This window comes from Excalfactoria chinensis, chromosome 7, assembly GCF_039878825.1.
Source record: "Excalfactoria chinensis isolate bCotChi1 chromosome 7, bCotChi1.hap2, whole genome shotgun sequence".
NCBI classification, from domain to species: Eukaryota; Metazoa; Chordata; class Aves; order Galliformes; family Phasianidae; genus Excalfactoria; species Excalfactoria chinensis.
In genome coordinates, this window is record NC_092831.1 from 21,526,989 (window position 1) to 21,545,766 (window position 18,778).

At 40.8% G+C, this 18,778-nt stretch overlaps 1 protein-coding gene and 1 long non-coding RNA gene across 2 annotated transcripts in view; one reads left to right on the forward strand and one right to left on the reverse strand.

Annotated features, from left to right (window-relative positions):
• The first annotated feature begins 6,706 nt into the window (after positions 1-6,706).
• The window catches only part of ITGA4 (integrin subunit alpha 4), a 31,451-nt gene continuing 19,379 nt past the window's right edge, over positions 6,707-18,778 (forward strand). Inside the window, exons 1-10 of the mRNA XM_072342369.1 lie at positions 6,707-7,020; positions 7,101-7,222; positions 12,731-12,837; positions 12,934-13,063; positions 14,306-14,373; positions 14,999-15,128; positions 16,588-16,673; positions 17,000-17,059; positions 17,162-17,299; positions 17,738-17,849. Of these exons, the coding sequence (XP_072198470.1) occupies positions 6,845-7,020; positions 7,101-7,222; positions 12,731-12,837; positions 12,934-13,063; positions 14,306-14,373; positions 14,999-15,128; positions 16,588-16,673; positions 17,000-17,059; positions 17,162-17,299; positions 17,738-17,849 (1,129 nt within the window). The 5' untranslated portion in view covers positions 6,707-6,844. The remainder of the gene's footprint in view (positions 7,021-7,100; positions 7,223-12,730; positions 12,838-12,933; positions 13,064-14,305; positions 14,374-14,998; positions 15,129-16,587; positions 16,674-16,999; positions 17,060-17,161; positions 17,300-17,737; positions 17,850-18,778) is intronic.
• LOC140255061 (uncharacterized) lies at positions 13,082-18,139 on the reverse strand. The gene is made up of 3 exons (XR_011904372.1): positions 18,013-18,139; positions 15,660-15,775; positions 13,082-13,757 (listed from the first exon to the last, which is right to left on the reverse strand). It is a non-coding gene; the product is annotated as an uncharacterized lncRNA (long non-coding RNA).

Consider the following 18,778-nt stretch of genomic DNA (forward strand, 5'->3'; position numbering starts at 1 on the left):
GTCATGGAACCTGCAGAAGAACAGAAACATGTAAAAACTGGAAACTTGCAGTATGAAAAGGTGGGCAAGAATTATTGTTTGGACAGATCATTAGGTTGAAATTAGAATTAATTACAGGAAAGGGCTGAATAAAAAAAAAAAGAAAAAAGAAACAAAAACACGTTCATTTCAAACATAAGATTTAAAGAAAAAAACAACAACTTTGTGTTGAAAATTTCTGAACAAACATATTTACTTCTCATGACAAAATAACTGTATCAAACCTAAAATACTTCCTCAAAAGGTGAAAATAATGAAAAGTGCCACAACTGTGATGACCCATACTTTTGCAATGGACAACACAGAGACAGCTCTTTATTTATGGTTGGCCCAGATCTGGGAACTCAACAACCTTAGACTGAAATTCTAAAGAAAAAAAAAAGAGGATATGCAATGAATTTATCACACATACACATCTGCTTTCGATTACAATGATCTATTATTTGCTTCTGGTACTCAGGATGCCATAGCCACGACACATATCACACGATTAAAGGTTGAAAAGTTATTCTGGAGAACCTGTATTTTACTTCACCAACCAACTGCTCATAGGAAGAAAAAAAGGTCTCAAAAACATTCCCTGAAAAGGTGTATGATTGTGAAAATACTATTTGTCAATTAAATGAAAAGCTGCTTCCTCTTTAACTGATGACATGACACTGATTCTAAATGAAACTCCCTTAGGAGAACACATACAAAATGATAAAAATTAAGACCATTGCTAATATGAATTGCTATTTGGTGCCTCGGACATCTGTGCTTAATTATACTTGTCAGTGGACAATATATGCATTTCATTCAAGCACACATATCTTACTACAGAGGAAAAATGAAGTTTCTTGAAAAGAATCTTAGGAGCAAGTGTAACAGTATATTTGCCTTCTAGAACTTCTCAAATGACTGCAAATGAACATTAGACTTTTTGGTCCACTGCCATCGTAGAAAGACAAATTATGTGAAAACAGAAAATATTTCTGGTGTGACCAAAACACTAAATTGTCCTTATTACAGGCTTAGAAATTTATGATTTGAAATAGCAATATTTAAGCACTTTGATAATTTCAAAATGACTCTTCCAAATTTTTCTAGCTTGGAACAGCTGAACATTTTTATTTCTAATTGAGAGTAGATCTGATGAGACTCCGTCAAAAGCAGAGGCAGACATATGCAAAACAAAGGAGAACAAGGACAGACACAGCTGGGAGCAGGCATGCACATGAAGACTTTTAGGAATGTGTGCTTTTCACCATACTTGCAACACAGTGAAAATGCTCATGTGATCAGTTACTCAAGTTCATACAATTTTCCTATACAAGGAATTTAATTTAAGCCAAATGACTCCCAAATTAGGAAATAAAAAAGGGAGTAGTACAGGTAACACAGAAGAAATCTAATAAAAGACATTCACAGGTTCTTCCACCAGCGTTTTTCTTTCCCTTCTCACTAGCAGTGGGATGCATTACACAAAAGCAATGTTGACAGAGCGGTTAAAGATACATTTGTTTTCTCCAATTGAACAGCTTAGGGGAAGACAAAGTCATGGGCTTTTTTTTCAGTGACTTCCTTTCATAGTCCTTCCAAACAAAATGAAGTAACAGACAAAAATTTCCACAGTAGTTACTACTTCAATATTCCTCTCTTGCTGTAGACCGAAAGGCTTCTCAGCACTTGAGTCCTCTTTGAACTCAGGAAATGAGCCATCTGAAAAAATGAAAACATCACATTTTCTAACAAAAGTTACTCACATGTTTGCAGAAATCTCCTACCGGAAGTTTCTTAGTTCTCAGAACACAGCCAAAAAACATGTGGGATCCCTTGCTGATCAAGTGATGGCTGTGTGAAGTCTTTTCTGCTGATTTCCTATGGCTCAGGCTTCAGAATGTTCCACAATAGCTACTCTGTGGAACAGCTTTCAATTATCCCAAAAGTACTCCAAATAAATCATCCTAGGGTTATAAAAGCCTGATGGAGGAAAGAGAAGAAATACCAGTGACTAATGCTGTGCTAAACAATATCTTCTGGAGAGACACAAGTGGCTGAAAAAGGTTGGTAATTAGTTAACATCCCAACACCTTGTCACAAGCATTGCCTCTAGCACATGATTTCTTACAAGCTATTATTTATGTATATTTAAAAATTACTTTCTTTTTACAGACTTGAGCATTAATGCCTTAATGCACTTCACTCAACTCTGTCTTTAAAAATCTGCATCATTATTTTGAGTCTATGCTAATAGATTATTATAGTATAGCCCCACTTATCATAGGGCTGGGCTTTGTGAAGACAAGGTTTACAAAGATGAGAAATTACATTTTGTAGGTGAACTATTTCAGCTGGAAAAAGGAGACTGGCTTTCAGAGATCAAGGTCTTCAGAACTGGAAATAAATTTCAAAATTAAATTCAGGATGAGGAAAACTACAGACTTCAGTAAGTATCAGGTCATCTCAGAGAAAGACAGCTGCTACCTGTGGATTAGAAGGGCTCTTGCTGAAGAGGAGAGATAAAATGTGTGATCTGTTAAAAGTGTGTTACAGCCCGTGGAACCTGAGAGCCTAGGGAAAAAAGAGTTTCTAAGATTACATAATAAATGTATTTTCCATTGAAAGTTGTATTTTTATACCATTCAGTTGGGTTACAGACAGAATTCTCAAATGTGTCTTCCAAAAGGATGCTAGAGATTTGCCTTAGCATCCTGGGTGAAAAGCCCAAAAGCAGAGTGCCAGAAGTGCTGCCAAATGGTAACCTCAATTATGTTGCGTAGTGTCTGAGCAACTTCACTCTGTTGTACAGTAGTTGCTTGGCTTCACCTATGCAGTTTTACAGTGGTATTTGCTGTTATATTACCTCTGCCAAATACATATACATGACTCCAGATATTGACACTTCAGTTTATGAGTATTTGTTCTGCTTTACATCAGCAAATCATGTATACTTCTGTGTACTTACGTTTGTCTAAATCTAACTGCTGATGTACATGGCAGAGGTGATATGGCCTGTTCTGGTTATGCTCGCATTCTTCCCACTCTGCCTCAGCAAACCTCTCCAGAAGAATCCAGTGTTTGTAATTACATTTGGAGTACTGAAACTTGAAGGAGCACATATGATCTGAAATACAAATTTAGGTTACCTTGCTCACATGATATTGTATTCGGACATTATATCATCAGTAAATCAAGCTTACTCCAGTGTAACTTTTTTAAGCCAGGCACCTCAGGGCACAGGCAGAAGAACATTTGGGCTAAGATATCTGAACTCCAGCTCACTCAGTGATGAGGAGATGGATTTCTGTTTCCATTTTAAGGAATTACATGCATAGACTTTAGCCTTTAGCTTTTCAGATTCTTGCCACTTACTGATACAGCCGCATGAGCTGAGGAACTGGCCTAAACCACCCTATTGAAACACCTGATACAACTGGCCAGTCACACAATATTTGCACTAATCTAGATCTGGGGGTATAGCTGGATTTTTAACCCAGATCACTTTTCTCATCTTCTTCACTGCTCCATTACGTAGCAGTGTAACAGAGACAACAGCATGATTCAAAAATGAGCAGCAAAAGATGAGGAGAATCAGATGAAGTACACACATCTGCTATAAAATACACTTGCCAAACCATGGCCTAATATACTTTCTCACGTAGCAAGCCATCCCAAGAGCTTCATTGAAATTGCCTTAGATGGTGAACCAGCAACAAGCAGAAGAGCAAATCACCATGACATTTTGCTCTAGTGTTAATAATCACAAAATACTGCAGGAGACATGCTGTTGAGATTGCATACTGACAAGGTTATTTTGGGAATGATTTATTTTCATTGTTTTGGGATAATTTCAGTACTCATATTTCTGAAGAAAATATAAATATATATTTTCTCTGTAAATACAGGTACTTAGCTTCCAGTGTTGGTTCTATCTTTTCTGCAAAGTTGTCTGAATCCTTAAAATTCAAGTTTTCTCTCTATTACACCATTTTGTCAGTTTTGCTTTGAGATTTTGTGCTCTCCTGGCCATACACCTGATTGGTGCTGAAAACTTTAGGTATTTCTCAGAATATTGGATTCTGATATTCCAGCAGGTTTATGTAATTCTATGGACTTCATTGATAGATAACAACTGCATTCACTCTAATACAATCTAAGAAACAATGGACACATTTCTCCCTGACAAGGAAGGTATAACACAGTTCTCATCTGCTCCAAATAAGCAGCTATTCATGTGCTAATAGCTGAAGCTCACAGCTTTAGGATCTACCTCTTCTTGTCAGCTAGCATCTGTGCCACCAGCTCCCTACCCTCTGTAGTAGTCCAGGGACCACTAGACTGGAGGTTCTACAAAATCGCTATAAGTTTCAGCTGCATCTCTTTTTTCCCAGACTCTCCCAAACATATAAGTCTCAAAACATTAACTCATCTCTGAATTCTGCAAGCATCCTGTGTACAGTTATCCCTTGTCTATATGACACTTGTTGATAAGCTCCAGTGCCAACTGTGAGGAAAAGGCCACCTAAAAAGGTGGTAGCCTGGAAGAGGTTGTGGAGTCTCCTCTGGAGATATTCAAACAACTCACCTGGTGCTTTCTGTGCAACCTACTGTAGGGAACCTGCTTTAGCAGGGGTTTGAACTAGAAGATCTTCAGTGGTCCGTTCCAACCCCTACAATTCTACAATTCCCCCTAAATGACTAGAAGCACAGCTGCAAGGAAACTTCCTAGCTGCATTCACTTGGTTCCTGCATCAACTATGCACAAAATGATAGACATAAAACTGGCCTTGAGAGAGAGCAGAAAGGACAGATATGCCTAGGCCATACAATTGCCAGTGAAAAGGAGACTGAGAAATTGGTTTCCCCTTCTCTGGCATTCAAGGGATAGATCTTTTTGGTGATTTTTGTGACTAAAAAATTAACTCAGGAATGGTAATGATCTACCAGAGAAAAGCCTGGAAGTCCCCAAAAACTGGCTATTGGGTCAGGTACTGATGAAGTGATGTTATGGTTTCCCACCAATTAAACCACAATTTAGTATTTTGAATTTGAATCATGCTTGCTTTGTTGCTTTCAGAATGACACTGAAAACTTGCCTGGTAGAAATGCAGATTCACAGCTGCTGCTGATTGTCGTAACTCCTTTGATGTCAGCAGTTGGAAGAAAGATGAATAGCAGCTGAGGGGCTGTTTAAATCCTTTACATGAAAAGTCACTGCCTCACATCAGTATTTCCCAGGGAAGCCCTGTGATTGTTCTAGAGATCAGTACTTTAAAAAAAGATAGAGTTGACTGACTGTCAGTCGTCGTAGTGCACTGATCTCATTCCAGGAGCTACATACCTGAATGTGCTTGGGAAGATGAGATGTACTGATCCTGCATTGCCTCAGCATCCCACTCTGGTAATTGCTCAGTATTTAGCAGAAGGATTACATTCTCCACACCTCCATCAACTGAATGGGAATGAGAGGGTATCTTTTTAATTTCAAGCAGCTTTGAATGCCATGTTCTGAATTTCCATTAGCGGATGGTATGCCACCATCTCACACTTACTTCTAATGTGTAGAATATTCACCAGTTGAAATGAGAATGCATTTGTCTCCCAGCTCTGAGTAGTAATCCTTCCAACTAAACTTTAAATTTGGAAGAGTTGTCTAAGTTCTCATTCCTTTAGCTCAAAATTGCATTGGGCTCTGCTCTGTTACCAGACTGCTGCAGCAACAGGAAACCCTGGTATTCAAGGGACTCTGAGGTAAGGTTTGCTGGCAGAAGTAACAGCCTTGATTTCAACAATTCAGCATGAGCTAAATCGAAACACACACAGCAAGGCTTCTTGCTAAGATCAAGGAAGCCTTGCTATCTTGCTATCTGATAAGCATCCAACCTCTTGTGCAATGCTTGGGTCTGTTGTTTTTTTTCACTCCTGTGCAGTCCAGAAGACTGGCTAATACTTTTGCAAGTAACTCACAGAAAGAACTGAGCAGGAATGCAAAACATCATTTTAAAATGTGAATAAAGTGACGGGGGTTGTTCTGATTTCATTCCCTTTAGAGGGAAGTCATCAGCTGGAAACTGTCTCATACAGCACCGGCAGGAAAGGGCTCAGGACTGGCCCTTGCTTTTCAGACACCAGTTTCAGGACTCAGATATCCCCTGCCATGAAAGGGTGGCCGAGATTGCCCCATTGGTACGTCTGATGAAGTGCAGCAAGTCTAACAGAACAGATTCTTGGATTAATCTGCTTTTAAAAGGAAAGTGCAAATCTGACCACAAAGTTTTCCTGCAGCTTAGCTAGGGTTCCCTGCTAGGACTGGGGGGAGATTCCAGCCAATGGAATCCAGCTCACCTCGGGCACGTCGAGGGCAGCGGGCAGGAATGCCGGCGGGCATTTCGGGCAAGGCCCTGCTCTGCACGACCCGTCGCCTCCACATCGCACCCGGACGGCTCACCCACGCCGCCCGCCGGGCAGGTGCGAGGTCCGGCAGGCTGAGCCCTCCTGGAGTCCTCCGGGGAGCCCCGCAGGCCGTGCCGCTCCGGCACCGCCGGGCGCGGACGGGGCGGGGAGAAACCCGACCTCGCGCCTGAAACGGCAATGGGGTTGTTGCGGCGCAGCAGGAGGCGGCGCGGCGGAGCCGTCACCTCCCGAAGGCATCCAGCACCGTGCGCACCGCAGCTCCCCACTCGTCCTGCCGGCAGCGGTCGCTGTGAGCGGCGCGGGTCGCCCCGTCCCGGGGCAGGGCACGGGGCAAGGCAGGGCGGGGCTGCCTCTCTCCCGGAGCGGAGCGGGAAGGCGGGCGCCTGTCTGCCCGGTGCCGGCCGGAGCCATGCGGAGCTGCGGGCGGGTTGCGCGCTGGGCCGCCCCGCTGCTGCTGCTATGGCAGTGTCTGCCGACGGCGCGGACCTACAACGTGGACACCCGGCGTCCGCTGCTCTTCCGCGGGGACGATGGCACGTTCTTCGGCTACTCGGTTCTCCTGATGGGTCACGGCGAGGAGCGCTGGTGAGTCCCGGACGGATCGGGGCCGCCGCGCGGTTGCAGCCCACCGTCGCGGCGACCTCACTCCTCCCCTCTGCCCGCAGGCTCGTGGTGGGCGCCCCGCAGGCCAGCTGGGCCGCCAACAGCTCCGTACTCAGCCCTGGGGCCATCTTCCGCTGCCGGATCGGGAGCAATCCCCGCGGGAGGTGCGAGCAGCTCCAGCTCGGTGAGTCGGCGACGGGCGGCGGGATGACTGTTGAGCGCTGCGGGACGGGGGTTGCTGCCGGGTGATGCGGCGCCGCATTGCACTGATGGGAAGGGGGTCGGCTTTTCTCCGTATGGGAACAACAGATCGCATCAGAACTTGGCTGAGAGGTTCCCGCTCCCTGGTCTCGCAACTCTCAAAAGGGGAGGGTTCGGTGGCTTTCTCGTGCTTCCCGCAGCAGGATGGTGAGGTAGAGCGGTTGGCACCGGCACGGAGTTTGGAACACAGGCCTGGGCCTTCTGCAGAGCCATTCCCGCAGCAGCCGCCCCGACTCATGGTGAGGTACAGCACCTGGCTTGGTGCTCATCCATCTTCATGAACTGAGCTTCAGAGGACCAAAGCTATGCTTGACAAGCACCATTTTTCCAATTCCCGCATTTAAGCAGACTTCTCCCATCCTCACGAGGTGTGACTGCAGCACACCCAACTTCCAAGTGTCCAATGCTTGCTCAGAACAAGAGTGCTTCTCAACAGGTTGCTCTGTGCACATCTTAGTTGCTTTAGGCTCTGTTCACAACCTCCCTGCACAAGGCATGTTTACCTGTCTCTGTGCTGTGCCTATGAAGTCTCCCGAACGTTCTGGAGCCGTTAGAGCTGCCAACTTGCTGCCCAGTCAGGATAAGAAGCGCGGGAAAGTTTTCAAAACATTTGAAACCAATGCAGGCGACAGCACGCCATGCCCCAGTGCGCACTCAGGATGGGTGCAGGATTCTGAGACAAAAACGTAAGAACAACAATTTCCCTGTGCCAACTCTGCATGGTGCTCAGAATGGACAGGTTTGACACACTTTTTGCAAGCGGCAGTAAAAGTTACCTTTTGTAACAAAGTTACAAATAGAACACATACAAGCAGCTGCTTATAGAACAGCACATGAATTTATGCCAGCCCAAGTAGCCCGTTGGTGTTGGTTTGTTGGGGTTTTTGTTTGTTTTTGCTTTTTTTAAATTGGAGTAATCTTCTTCCAATGTTAAATTTATACGACGTGTAAGAAATAACTTTCTTCTCCAGTTGCTTGTTTAAGAGGCTTGGGAAAGTTGAAGAAGTCAAACAACGGGTGAAATAGTGTATGCAAAAATGGCATTGAGCATCTACTCCTGGGTTGGAAGTTAAAATAGCTTCTTACTTTGTAGGTGAGGAGGAGGGTGCTCCGCTTCTTTGAAAGCTATAGTACCTCAGCAGCACTTCTGCATTCACTTGTTTAGCAAGCATGGAGAAAAAAGCTCTGTCTTAACAAATGAAATTCATGATCTTTTCCTCAGTAGCTTAGGAGATCTGAAACAAAATGATGCAACAGGTGACCAAAAGTGTTTACATGGTACTAAAAACTTAGGTTAATACCGCTTCCGTCCCTGGGTTTAGATACTGCAGGTTACACAGCAATATTTACTGTCTTGTCCTGAGCTTTTAAAAACAGTGATACCACAAGATATTTTGCAAAATGTTTATTTCCCTTAGTGCTAGATAGAATCTTTGTAATACCAAGGTTTGTCTACGGTATATCTGAAGGTAAACACATCCTAAAGGAGGAGTTCTGTAGTAAAACAAGAAGTGAGATCAATAAAGCAACCAAACTGTGATGTGGTGCATGGGATGTAAATGAAGTAGAGTAGGATCTGAACTTCATTAAGTTTCTGCCTTCCTGCTGAGCAGTGGCAGAAATACACAAGGGAATTTGCAGTTGCAAAGCTAAACTTAATTATCTCTTGTCTAGCTCATTGAGGCTGTCAGCATCTTGGGGTCATAATGGTCTTTATCAATACTTTGTCTTACAGTCAGTGATCTAGTTCTTCTTCTTACTAGCAACAAGCTTGGGTTCTGAGCTTGTAAAACAGGGTAATTTTATCTGAAAAAAGTGCAAGTATATATTACACTCCTGGGACTGGCAGATGGCAAAACAGCCATTTTTATCTTTCTCTTAATTACTCGAATTCACATTTCTTTCAGATGAAGAGTCTTTGAGATGATGAGTTTGAGTTTCTGGATACAAAATATAGAGGTGATAACAGAAGTGGTTTTTTTTGTTGTTCAGTTTTTTTTGTTTGTTTGTTTTGATGTGTTTTGAACATCAGAACTTTGTAATAAACAGAAGGACTTGGACATAATTTTAAAACATTCTGCAATTTTTCACTGAAGTAGCCTTGAAACTGGCTTAGCAAATTAACAAAGGATTAATGGGCAATTTAAAAGCCCCTGATCACATAGGACTGCTGTTGTGTTTTCTGTGTCACATGTCCCTAACTGATTGCTCAATAGAGAAAGAGTTGCTGGGAACAGTCTTATGCTAAAGTCATTGCAGCATCTAAAAACAACTCATCCAGAGAACTGTCATGTTGCTCATGGTGTTGCAAGGATAAGGGCTGGTATAAAAACTGGGAGGAACAATTAAATCTTCTAATAAATCTTTGCCTTCACAGCCACTTGCTGGTACTTCTAAAACACTGCTGAAAAGAGGAGTAAAGCTGTGAGTCTTGTTTCTAGCTCTAGTACTTCTGTCACTGGAGCCAGACAGTCTAGACCACTGATTTACTCATAATTGGAGTATTTCTAGGTGATGGTTTGTGTTAGATGTGGACACAGCTGGGAGCTGTAGGCACAAATATACAGAATAGAATGCTCAGATATATTATCCAGAGCACTGTCAGCCTGCTAGCATATTTTTGAGCTTCAGGACCTTATGTGTGTCTGTTTGGGACAGCAGCAGATGACTGTAGAGGAACTCGCTCTTCAGATCTTATGACCTCTTGCATTTTGGACTTGTAGATTGTTTTCAATTAAATTGCTCTCAGATTTGAAACTGAGAGCTTTTTATTGGTTGAAAAAACAGACTATAGAAATTGCCATGCAGCCTAAAAATAAAACAGAAGTTTCAACTACAATCCATACTATAAAGTCAATACTTTTTTTTTGTTGTTGTTGTTGGTTTGTTTTAAGAATCAGATCAGAAAGTACTGGCCTTAATGTTTTCCACCCTTCCTTTAAGTCTCAGCTGCAATTAAGAAGAAATTGCCCTCTAGCTCCCCCAGCCGAACTATTGTGATGGAAAAGTGAGCAGCTAATAGGCAAAAGGCAGACCGGTGTTCAACTCTGATCTCAGTGATGTTCCTTTTGGTTGCTCTGCTTTTTGATCTCACTTGCATTTATCATCCCCTGCAAGTGTTCTGCTTGGAAATGTATTCCAAGGAAGGCAGGGATGTCTGAACCTGTGTCTGTTATGGGATCACAGAAACAGCTCTCAACTAACATATTCTTCCAGGTGGAAGCATTTTGAGGAGCATTAGAGGGATAAGACCTATCCAATCTCTGAAAAGAGAGAAGATTGCCTTGGGCAAGTAAAAGGAGGCTGAGGCCCTGATATCTATGAGAGGGGGACTTGTCCTTGCAGTAGATTGCTGTTATAATCAGATAGCATTAGAGGAGTTCTAGAAGGATAAAAAGGATTGCGGGAGACTGTTGAGCATGGAGAGTGCTGAAGCAAGTAACATAAAACTGGTTTCTCGGATGACACTGCAAACATCTGTATTAGAGTCCTTGAGGCCTGAACTAGAAATGGCTTTTCGAGTTCTGACCTTGTTTATGCGCGATTATGCTGTTCCTGTGGATGTGTGCAGCAGAGATTATAGCAAGAGTGTATCTTCCAGCTGTGTAATGTACACAGACGGAGCAATTACTTATCTCTCAGTGACTTTATGACAACGCACGCTCCTTTTTCCTGAGGCAGTCAAGCTGCTGTGTCCTCCTGAGCTTATGTAGTGCAGCTCTGTTGCTTGTGCAGAATGTAGCTTTATCATCAGAGAAAGCCTTTATGAGATCCTACATTGAGCAGGGGCTCATCACCATGTCTAGGATGTCAAATTCACCCTTCTCTTGCTCATGAAGGCCTATCATTTTCAAAACATTTGAACACTTGCCAGTCAGAGAAAGAGAGGAGGCACAAGGCAGCAGTCAGCAGAGGGCCGAAGGAAAGCTGAATCTACACATTGTGGAGCCCAAAAAAAAGGAAACAACTGTATAGTTGGAATAATGCAAGCGTATAGTTGGAATTACAGAATAAATAGCCAGAGGATATCTAAGAAAAGACTCACCAGTGTTGAGACTTTCAGTCCAGATGGATGCTCACCAATGTTGAAGCTCACCACAAAAACTCTGCAAAGAAGCAATCTCCAAAAAAAGACACTACCTTAGTGGTGGTCAGCCCTTAAATGGGATCTAGAAGAGGTGGAGGCAAGCTCCACCCTTTCCAGGAACACAGCTGAATTACCTTCACCTGTGCTCCCGCAGCTGACTGTCACTTGCCTCAGATGGTTAATCAGAGGTTCAGGCCGTGATCAACAGTTTCCCTTACAAAAACCCAATAAGCAGCAGTGAATGGTGGTGCTTTTTCTTGTTATGACCTCTGACGTACATATAAGTGTGAAGTATTGAGATGAGCAAAGCTTTCTTCTATCTCAGATGTTGCTGTTATCTGGTCTTGCTTGACTTAAGGATAAAAAGGTTCAGGAAACCTCTTGAGGTTATAGTTATGATACCAGCCTTCCCCACTTGGTTCATTTCCTACAAACCCATGTGCACTGTAAAGGAAAACACAAGTAATTCTTTGTCATAGGACAGAAAGCACTGCTGAAAGAGAGTTGCCAGAAGTGGCTTTTCTGATTTAAAGGAGTATTAATTCCTATACCTGGGAATGCAGAGGCTTTTATTCCTGCAGATGCTTCTCTTTATGTTCCCCATAGAGACTGCAGTTGTATACCCTCTACCTAACAGCCATTTACAGTAGAGATAATTTTAAGATCTGCAACTGACTGATACATAGATAAGAAAGATGCTGAAGAAACCCTTGCAAAGAATGTTTCTAAAACTGACCCTAAGATAGTCTCAGACTCTGGAAGACTGAATTCTGGGATAGGAAATCCAGAGTCACTCTATAAACTCACTCATAGATGTTAAAAAACAAACAAACAAACAAACAAACAAACAAATAAATGTGGGGAAAGAGCAAAGGGAACACTTCTATGCTGGATTTCCTTGATTTCTCATGCTGGCTTCATTTTCATTTTTTGAGTATCAGTTGAAAATCTTTGGGCTCAGTTAGGTTAGTAACATGAACTTACTGCTTAAGGATTGTCTCATAATGATGTGATATAAGCCATGAAACAGATGCTACTTCAAAAAAAAAAAAAAAAAATAAAATAAAATAAAAAATCTTCATCAGACTGAGTGTAACATCGCTTTCTGCTGCAGTTTCTGCTATGGAGAAGTCATTTGTCACCACCTCATTCATCATGTTCAGAAGCAGCATGCTCCCCTTGGTTGTATACATTCCTGCGTTTGTTTACAAACATGAAACATATTTGTGGTCTTTGCAAAATGGAGACAGGTGTCAGCTACCAAAGTTTTTCCATTATGTTCTGTTGGACACTGTGTGGCCCTTGAGCTTGTCCTCATGCTCAGCATTGGTTTGTGTGTCCTAGGCAATCCAAGTGGGGAGCGCTGTGGGAAGACTTGTATAGAAGAACGAGATCATCAGTGGCTGGGCGTCAGCTTATCAAGGCAGCCCAGAGAAAACGGATCTTTTGTCGTATGTATTCACCACTGCAGCTGCAAGTCTGCTTGTCAGAGAACCTTCATAATTCTTGTGCTTCTGTGTCAAATATCTTGTGTTTTTTATCCATAGGCTTGTGGACATAGGTGGAAAAATATCTTTTACATAAAAAATGAACACAAACTCCCATATGGTATTTGTTTTGCTGTCTCTTCTGATTTTCGAACTGAGCTGAGCAGAAGAATATGCCCATGTTATATAGGTAAGCATAATGCTTGGGTCCCTTCTAGGGAAGGATGAGATGCAAAATTCAGTGATGCAAAGCTGTGAAAAGCCTGTGCTGCTCTGGACAGGATTTCTGCAGCCAAAGGCTTGAAGGCAGAGTGTTGAAGTTACGAATGATGTAACTTTGCTAGCAGAATGCTTACCACCTCTAAGAAAAATTGCATTCAACAGGCAAAACAAATACTTGCTGGTTGGGCTGGATAGCTGCATCCCAAAAACATGCCAGTGGAGAACCTCCTCAGTTCGATTGCTCTGTCATTTGTTTGCTCTGCTCACCAGTACCCTGCAGGGAATCATTAATGGCAATGGATTGATGTTGCCATCTTCTTCTTAGCCTCTGGTTTCCCAGTATGGCCACATGTCCAGCTGCTGTGCATCCTTATTCCTAAACTGCCTCCTACTAAGGCCAGCGATCAAGATGTTGGGCAGTCCTTCTTCAGAGGACTGCAGGGACAGAATAAGAATTGAGATCTGAAACTTGGAAATAGACCATCCAGAAGTGCAGTGCATGATCCTGTACCTTGCCAGTGTGAGGAAGAGCTGACAGTCTGGCCTCTCTGTGTAGACCAACAGGGGTAGCGTCCTCAGACATCCATCTGTTGGTTTTATGGACTGCCAGGAGCCTTGAGAAAGTTGTGCTTTTCTCTTCTGTGGCTTTTAGGTGAACAAACCTAGGGGTGAGATGAAGGGATCCCAATAGGAGGATGTTAGTAAGGAGGAGCAGGAAAACAGGGCTGGGAGATTTGGGTGTAAAACAACTGCTAAAGGTAATAGGTGCCAATATTCCTAAGATATCCGTAATAAGTCCTTCAAAGCCTTAATGGAGCATCAGGGCAACTTTTGTCAAGATACATAAGCTTGTCAGATTGTCCGGATTATAGGCATAGTGGAAAAGAGGAGTTTTATCCATTGATGTTGCTCAATTCATACTATTTCATTCTCATGGAATAATTTAGAGAGAAAACTAGAGCCTTTAAAGTCACAAGATTTCAAGGGCTGTTGTGATCAAAAGTTACATAGTGCTTTGGGTTTGTTACATCAGAGTATTGACACTAAAGGTCACACCAGGGAATACAGTATTTTTAGTTTTATTACGGAACTGAAGACTGATGATTCATTGTTTTGTTTTAAGTTTGTCTCAGACTCTCTTGAAGATCTGGTAATAAGTTCTGAAACTGCATGCTTCTCATCCTCTTTTATGTTTCTTTCCTCTATGCAGACCATGTGCGAAAGTTTGGAGAAAATCATGGGTCATGCCAGGCTGGAATGTCCAGCTATTACATGGGGGTTTGTATTGAAGATACCAAACACCTCATATATGTGCATATATATATATATATACACACACACACACACACACACAATATAATTAATGTCAGTAATACTTGCATGATAATTCCCAAACTAACCAAGAATGATTTTACTTTCAAAATCACTTTTAATCTGCAATTAAAATTAAAAATTACTATTCATGGAAAAAGACCATGAATGTAACAAAGTATGGAGTTTTATGTTTCTCTTGCTATTAATTTGTTTTGTGTAACATTAATGCTCATAAGCAGTATGTTCTTGCTTTGCAGAGTAGTAGTCTGTATTATACAATCAGAATTTTAAGACTGATTTTTCTTTAAAAAAAAAAAAAAAAAAAAAAAAGAAGAAGAAGAGAGACTATCCAGTTTGATGTTCATACTAAAATGCTTCCAGATCAATGTTTGTAATAACCATATTTTGAGAAAGGCTGAAAAATGTTGTCTGTGATGTGGTGGTAATCTCTTGGTGCTGAGCCATACACATCTCCAGTGGCATTTTTCTGAGTTGATAAAAGATCTAAAGGAAAGTGTTTGACTTATTTTGCTAATTTTTGTGAATGTTTAAACCTGAATAACAAAGCTATGTTTTATTTTTCTTTTAGGACTTAATTATAATGGGAGCCCCTGGATCATTTTATTGGACTGGTTCTGTTTTTGTATACAATACAACTTCAAATACAATCCATACTTACACAGATTCAAATAACCAAGTGAAATTTGGCAGCTATTTAGGTACTTCAAATATTTAATACCTTATAAATATATTAATCAAGGGCTTAGCTAAATAGTTGTGATCTTGAAATCAGTGCTCAGTGTTTCTCAGTGTTTGCTTTATTAATCCCAGGAGTAAGAGTTCTGAAGATGTGTTTTAATTTTCTTAAATATTATTTAATTCTAAGTTTATATCTTTCTGATATTTTTTCATGGAGCTTTTTAAATGTTGAAGTCAATATAATATCTATCATTAAAAAATGGAGAAAATGAATCAGTTTTGTGATTTTTTTCCTTCCCCCACACACTGTAATGTCACAGTAGGAATCTGTTATTGTTTCTTTTGATGTTTTTTTGTTCTAAAGTGCATTACAATTATCAACATTCAGACTTCAGTAAAACTATTATATATATATATATATACACACACACATATATATGGTTAGAGGAGGCAAATTAAGGTTCATCTAATAAAGTTTAATTTTTTGGTTCAATAAGCATGAACTAGGTGTTGACTTTTAAATGAGAAATTGTATTTTTCACATCTCTTACCTTAGAATATGAAAAGAAATGCTGGGTTTAAGAACATGGATTCCTAACAGCTGTCTTCACAGATGAAAGATTTAAAGCCCATTCTTTTCTGGTCCAAGATCCATTTTCTCTGAAAGCTGTGAAAATCAACAAAAATTCAGTAAATGCAAGAGTAGAAGAATATGTTAAATGTCTTCCCTGTTTCAAATTAGCCATAGTGCATTTTGGAAGGAATAACAATGACTGGTGTAGCTGCAGCTTCTGGCATCACAATTCTGTGGCTGGACGTCTGCACCAAAATGTGGTCTTGTTTGTCAAGAGCTGTCTCCACACAGACAAATACGTTGTTATGTAGATTCAATTACAAAAGCTGATGCAATGTTTTCTTATTATGTAGTCAAGCTTTTGGTCTGATTTATTGCTATGTGGACATACACAATAAACCTGTGTGTGTGTATAAAAGCATGCATATACAGACATACATAAGTGCACAGACATTAGTATCCCCACATTTCATTTCTCTGCAATCCAGATACAACAATAGTTAGAGTGACAATCAAATAAACTGCTTCTATGCTGCACTGTGTGTGCATGTGATAGTTTGCATTGTGTTATGGACTTGCTAAGCAACTGTAGAATACACAGTAACAGAAGATGTTTGACATTTATTTTATGGACTTTTACAGTTTGGCAGATAATTGAATATCTGGGAAGAAATGTTTCTGACACTCATTTCTACTTGCTGGAGCTTACTGTTTGTGTGGACCTTTTGCTTGTATTTTAAAATTTTCCTTTCTGTTTTCACTGCTAACTTGCATGACGTCTGAATGTCAGACTTGCAATAATTTGTAGTGTTGACAGCTTTCATACGTCATGCTCCCATTTTTTTTTTTTTTTTTGTTACTTGTATAGCACTGACAGTACTGAATAGTGCTTTTCTGTTTTGCAGGGTACTCAGTTGGAGCTGGACATTTTCTGGCATCTTCTAGCACAGAAGTAATTGGAGGGGCTCCCCAACAGGAGCAGACTGGTAAAGTAAGAGATTGCTTATATTGTTTGTTTGATCAATACTCCACCACTAGCCACCCATTTATTTTCCAGATTAGATTACCAAAATAAAGACAAGTGTCAGGTAATATGATTTCTCCTAGGGAAAAAAGTTAAAGAAGGAAGGAGAGAAGACAGTCTACATAATACTGCTGTGAACTGCAGTGCTAAAGGTACAGATAGGAAATAGCAAGTAGCAGTGCCTTGTGATACTATGTGTTGCCTAGATGATTCTCTAGCACATGCAGTAAATAAAACAGAAGATAGTATTTCAGATTACTGTTTGCTGAGCTTCACTTTTGTTCTCATTTTAGGCATACATTTTTAGCATTGACAAGCAACTGAATATTCTGTTTGAACTAAGAGGTAAAAAGGTAAGTCTTTCATGCTACTTTTCAGCCCCTTTCAAATTTCTACCATAAAAAAAAAAAAAAATAAAAAATTGTGAAGTGACAGGATTTCTCGTTTGCACACAGCTTGGTTCTTACTTTGGGGCTGCGGTTTGTGCTGTGGACCTGAATTCAGATGGCCTCTCAGACTTGCTAGTTGGTGCTCCCATGGAAAGTACCATCAGAGAAGAAGGAAGAGTTTATGTCTATATCAATTCAGGTTCCGTAAGTATTTTCTCTTAAAAATAGATCATACCACAGTTGTTCTCATATAAGAAGCTAGAAGATTTCTTCTCCTATCATACAGGATATAGGAAAAACAACTTCAGAAGCATGGTGATGGTCTCAGCAGGACTCTGTAACACACCCACAGAGGGTATAGACTTTAATGCACAGTTTTCTTAGAGTAGTAAGCTCCTGTACTATGATACAAGTCTGCTGCTGTTTACAGGTGTTTGCTATGGGATCTTGCTGTTCTCAGTTTTAAAGAACAGCTACCTTATCCCTTCTTAAGATAATATTGTTAGATATCTTTGATAATGCTGGTTTCTGCAGCAAGCATTTGAGTAAGATTTTATACTGATCCAAGCAGTTTTATTATTTTGAGGAGTATCTCCTGGAAGAGCCTCTGTTAATGTGCCTTTAATAATGTTTTTCCTTCAGGAAGCAAAGATGGTAGAACTGGACATAAAGCTCAGTGGGAGTGACTCATACGCAGCCAGATTTGGGGAGTCCATAGCCAATCTAGGAGACATTGACAATGATGGTTTTGAAGGTAAGTATGAAAATCTTAAAGAACAAACAAACGAACAAACTTTGGTGGACTGTCACAATAAATGGGAGCATTATGAAAGGCTGAGAAGACAGTGTCCCTTTATTCTCTGTTCTTGGTCCTCTCCTGTAACTTGCAAGACTTGAAACAGCAATTCACTTCTTACCTGGCCACCTTTTCCCTAAAGCAGACCTTTTTCTCCTTTAGCTACTGTTCCTGTAACTCTTGTTAGATTCCAGTTCTTCTGTTCTGCATTATCTTCACAGAAGTTTCAAGTTTTGTCCTAGAATATTTGCAAATTGCAAAGGAAAACAATAGTCACACACAGAGCTGGGGACAAGAGAAGTAAAATCAATTTAACATCTGTATAACAAAGCAGATATATGACACAGGATATAATGTAAAATAAACATCATAAAACTGCAGGGGGACTTGAAGCAAGTGGATTAGCTTTTGAAGGAAGCTATGCATTGAAAAGAGTAAGTGGAGACAATACTGAGAGTGACAATAGGAAAATAAATTTTCTTGTAAGAAAAGCAGCTGGAAGCAAAATATAAAGAGGAATTGGATGCAGAAACCATTTCTCTGTAGTAACTAACAGAAAAGCACAGTAGAGCCAACACCTTCACTGAAGTAAGCTTTTTGTATCAGTCCCATGAAGATAATGGCACGCACGTTGGTGTAGAATCTGAACCCCCCCCAAGCAAGAACATATGTTTCGTTTTAATTAGACAGCACAACTTGACTGTCCTATTTTCATCTCACCAGTGGAGAGATGTATTTTGTGCATTTTAGTCAGCCAAGTATGGATTCATTCAATGTGGATTCAATCAGAGAGCTGTTCAGCTAAACCCAGGCATCAGATTTTTGCTTCTCTTGCAATTTTGGTTTGATGGTTCATATTTTATTTCTGATTTAGAGATAGCTCTGTT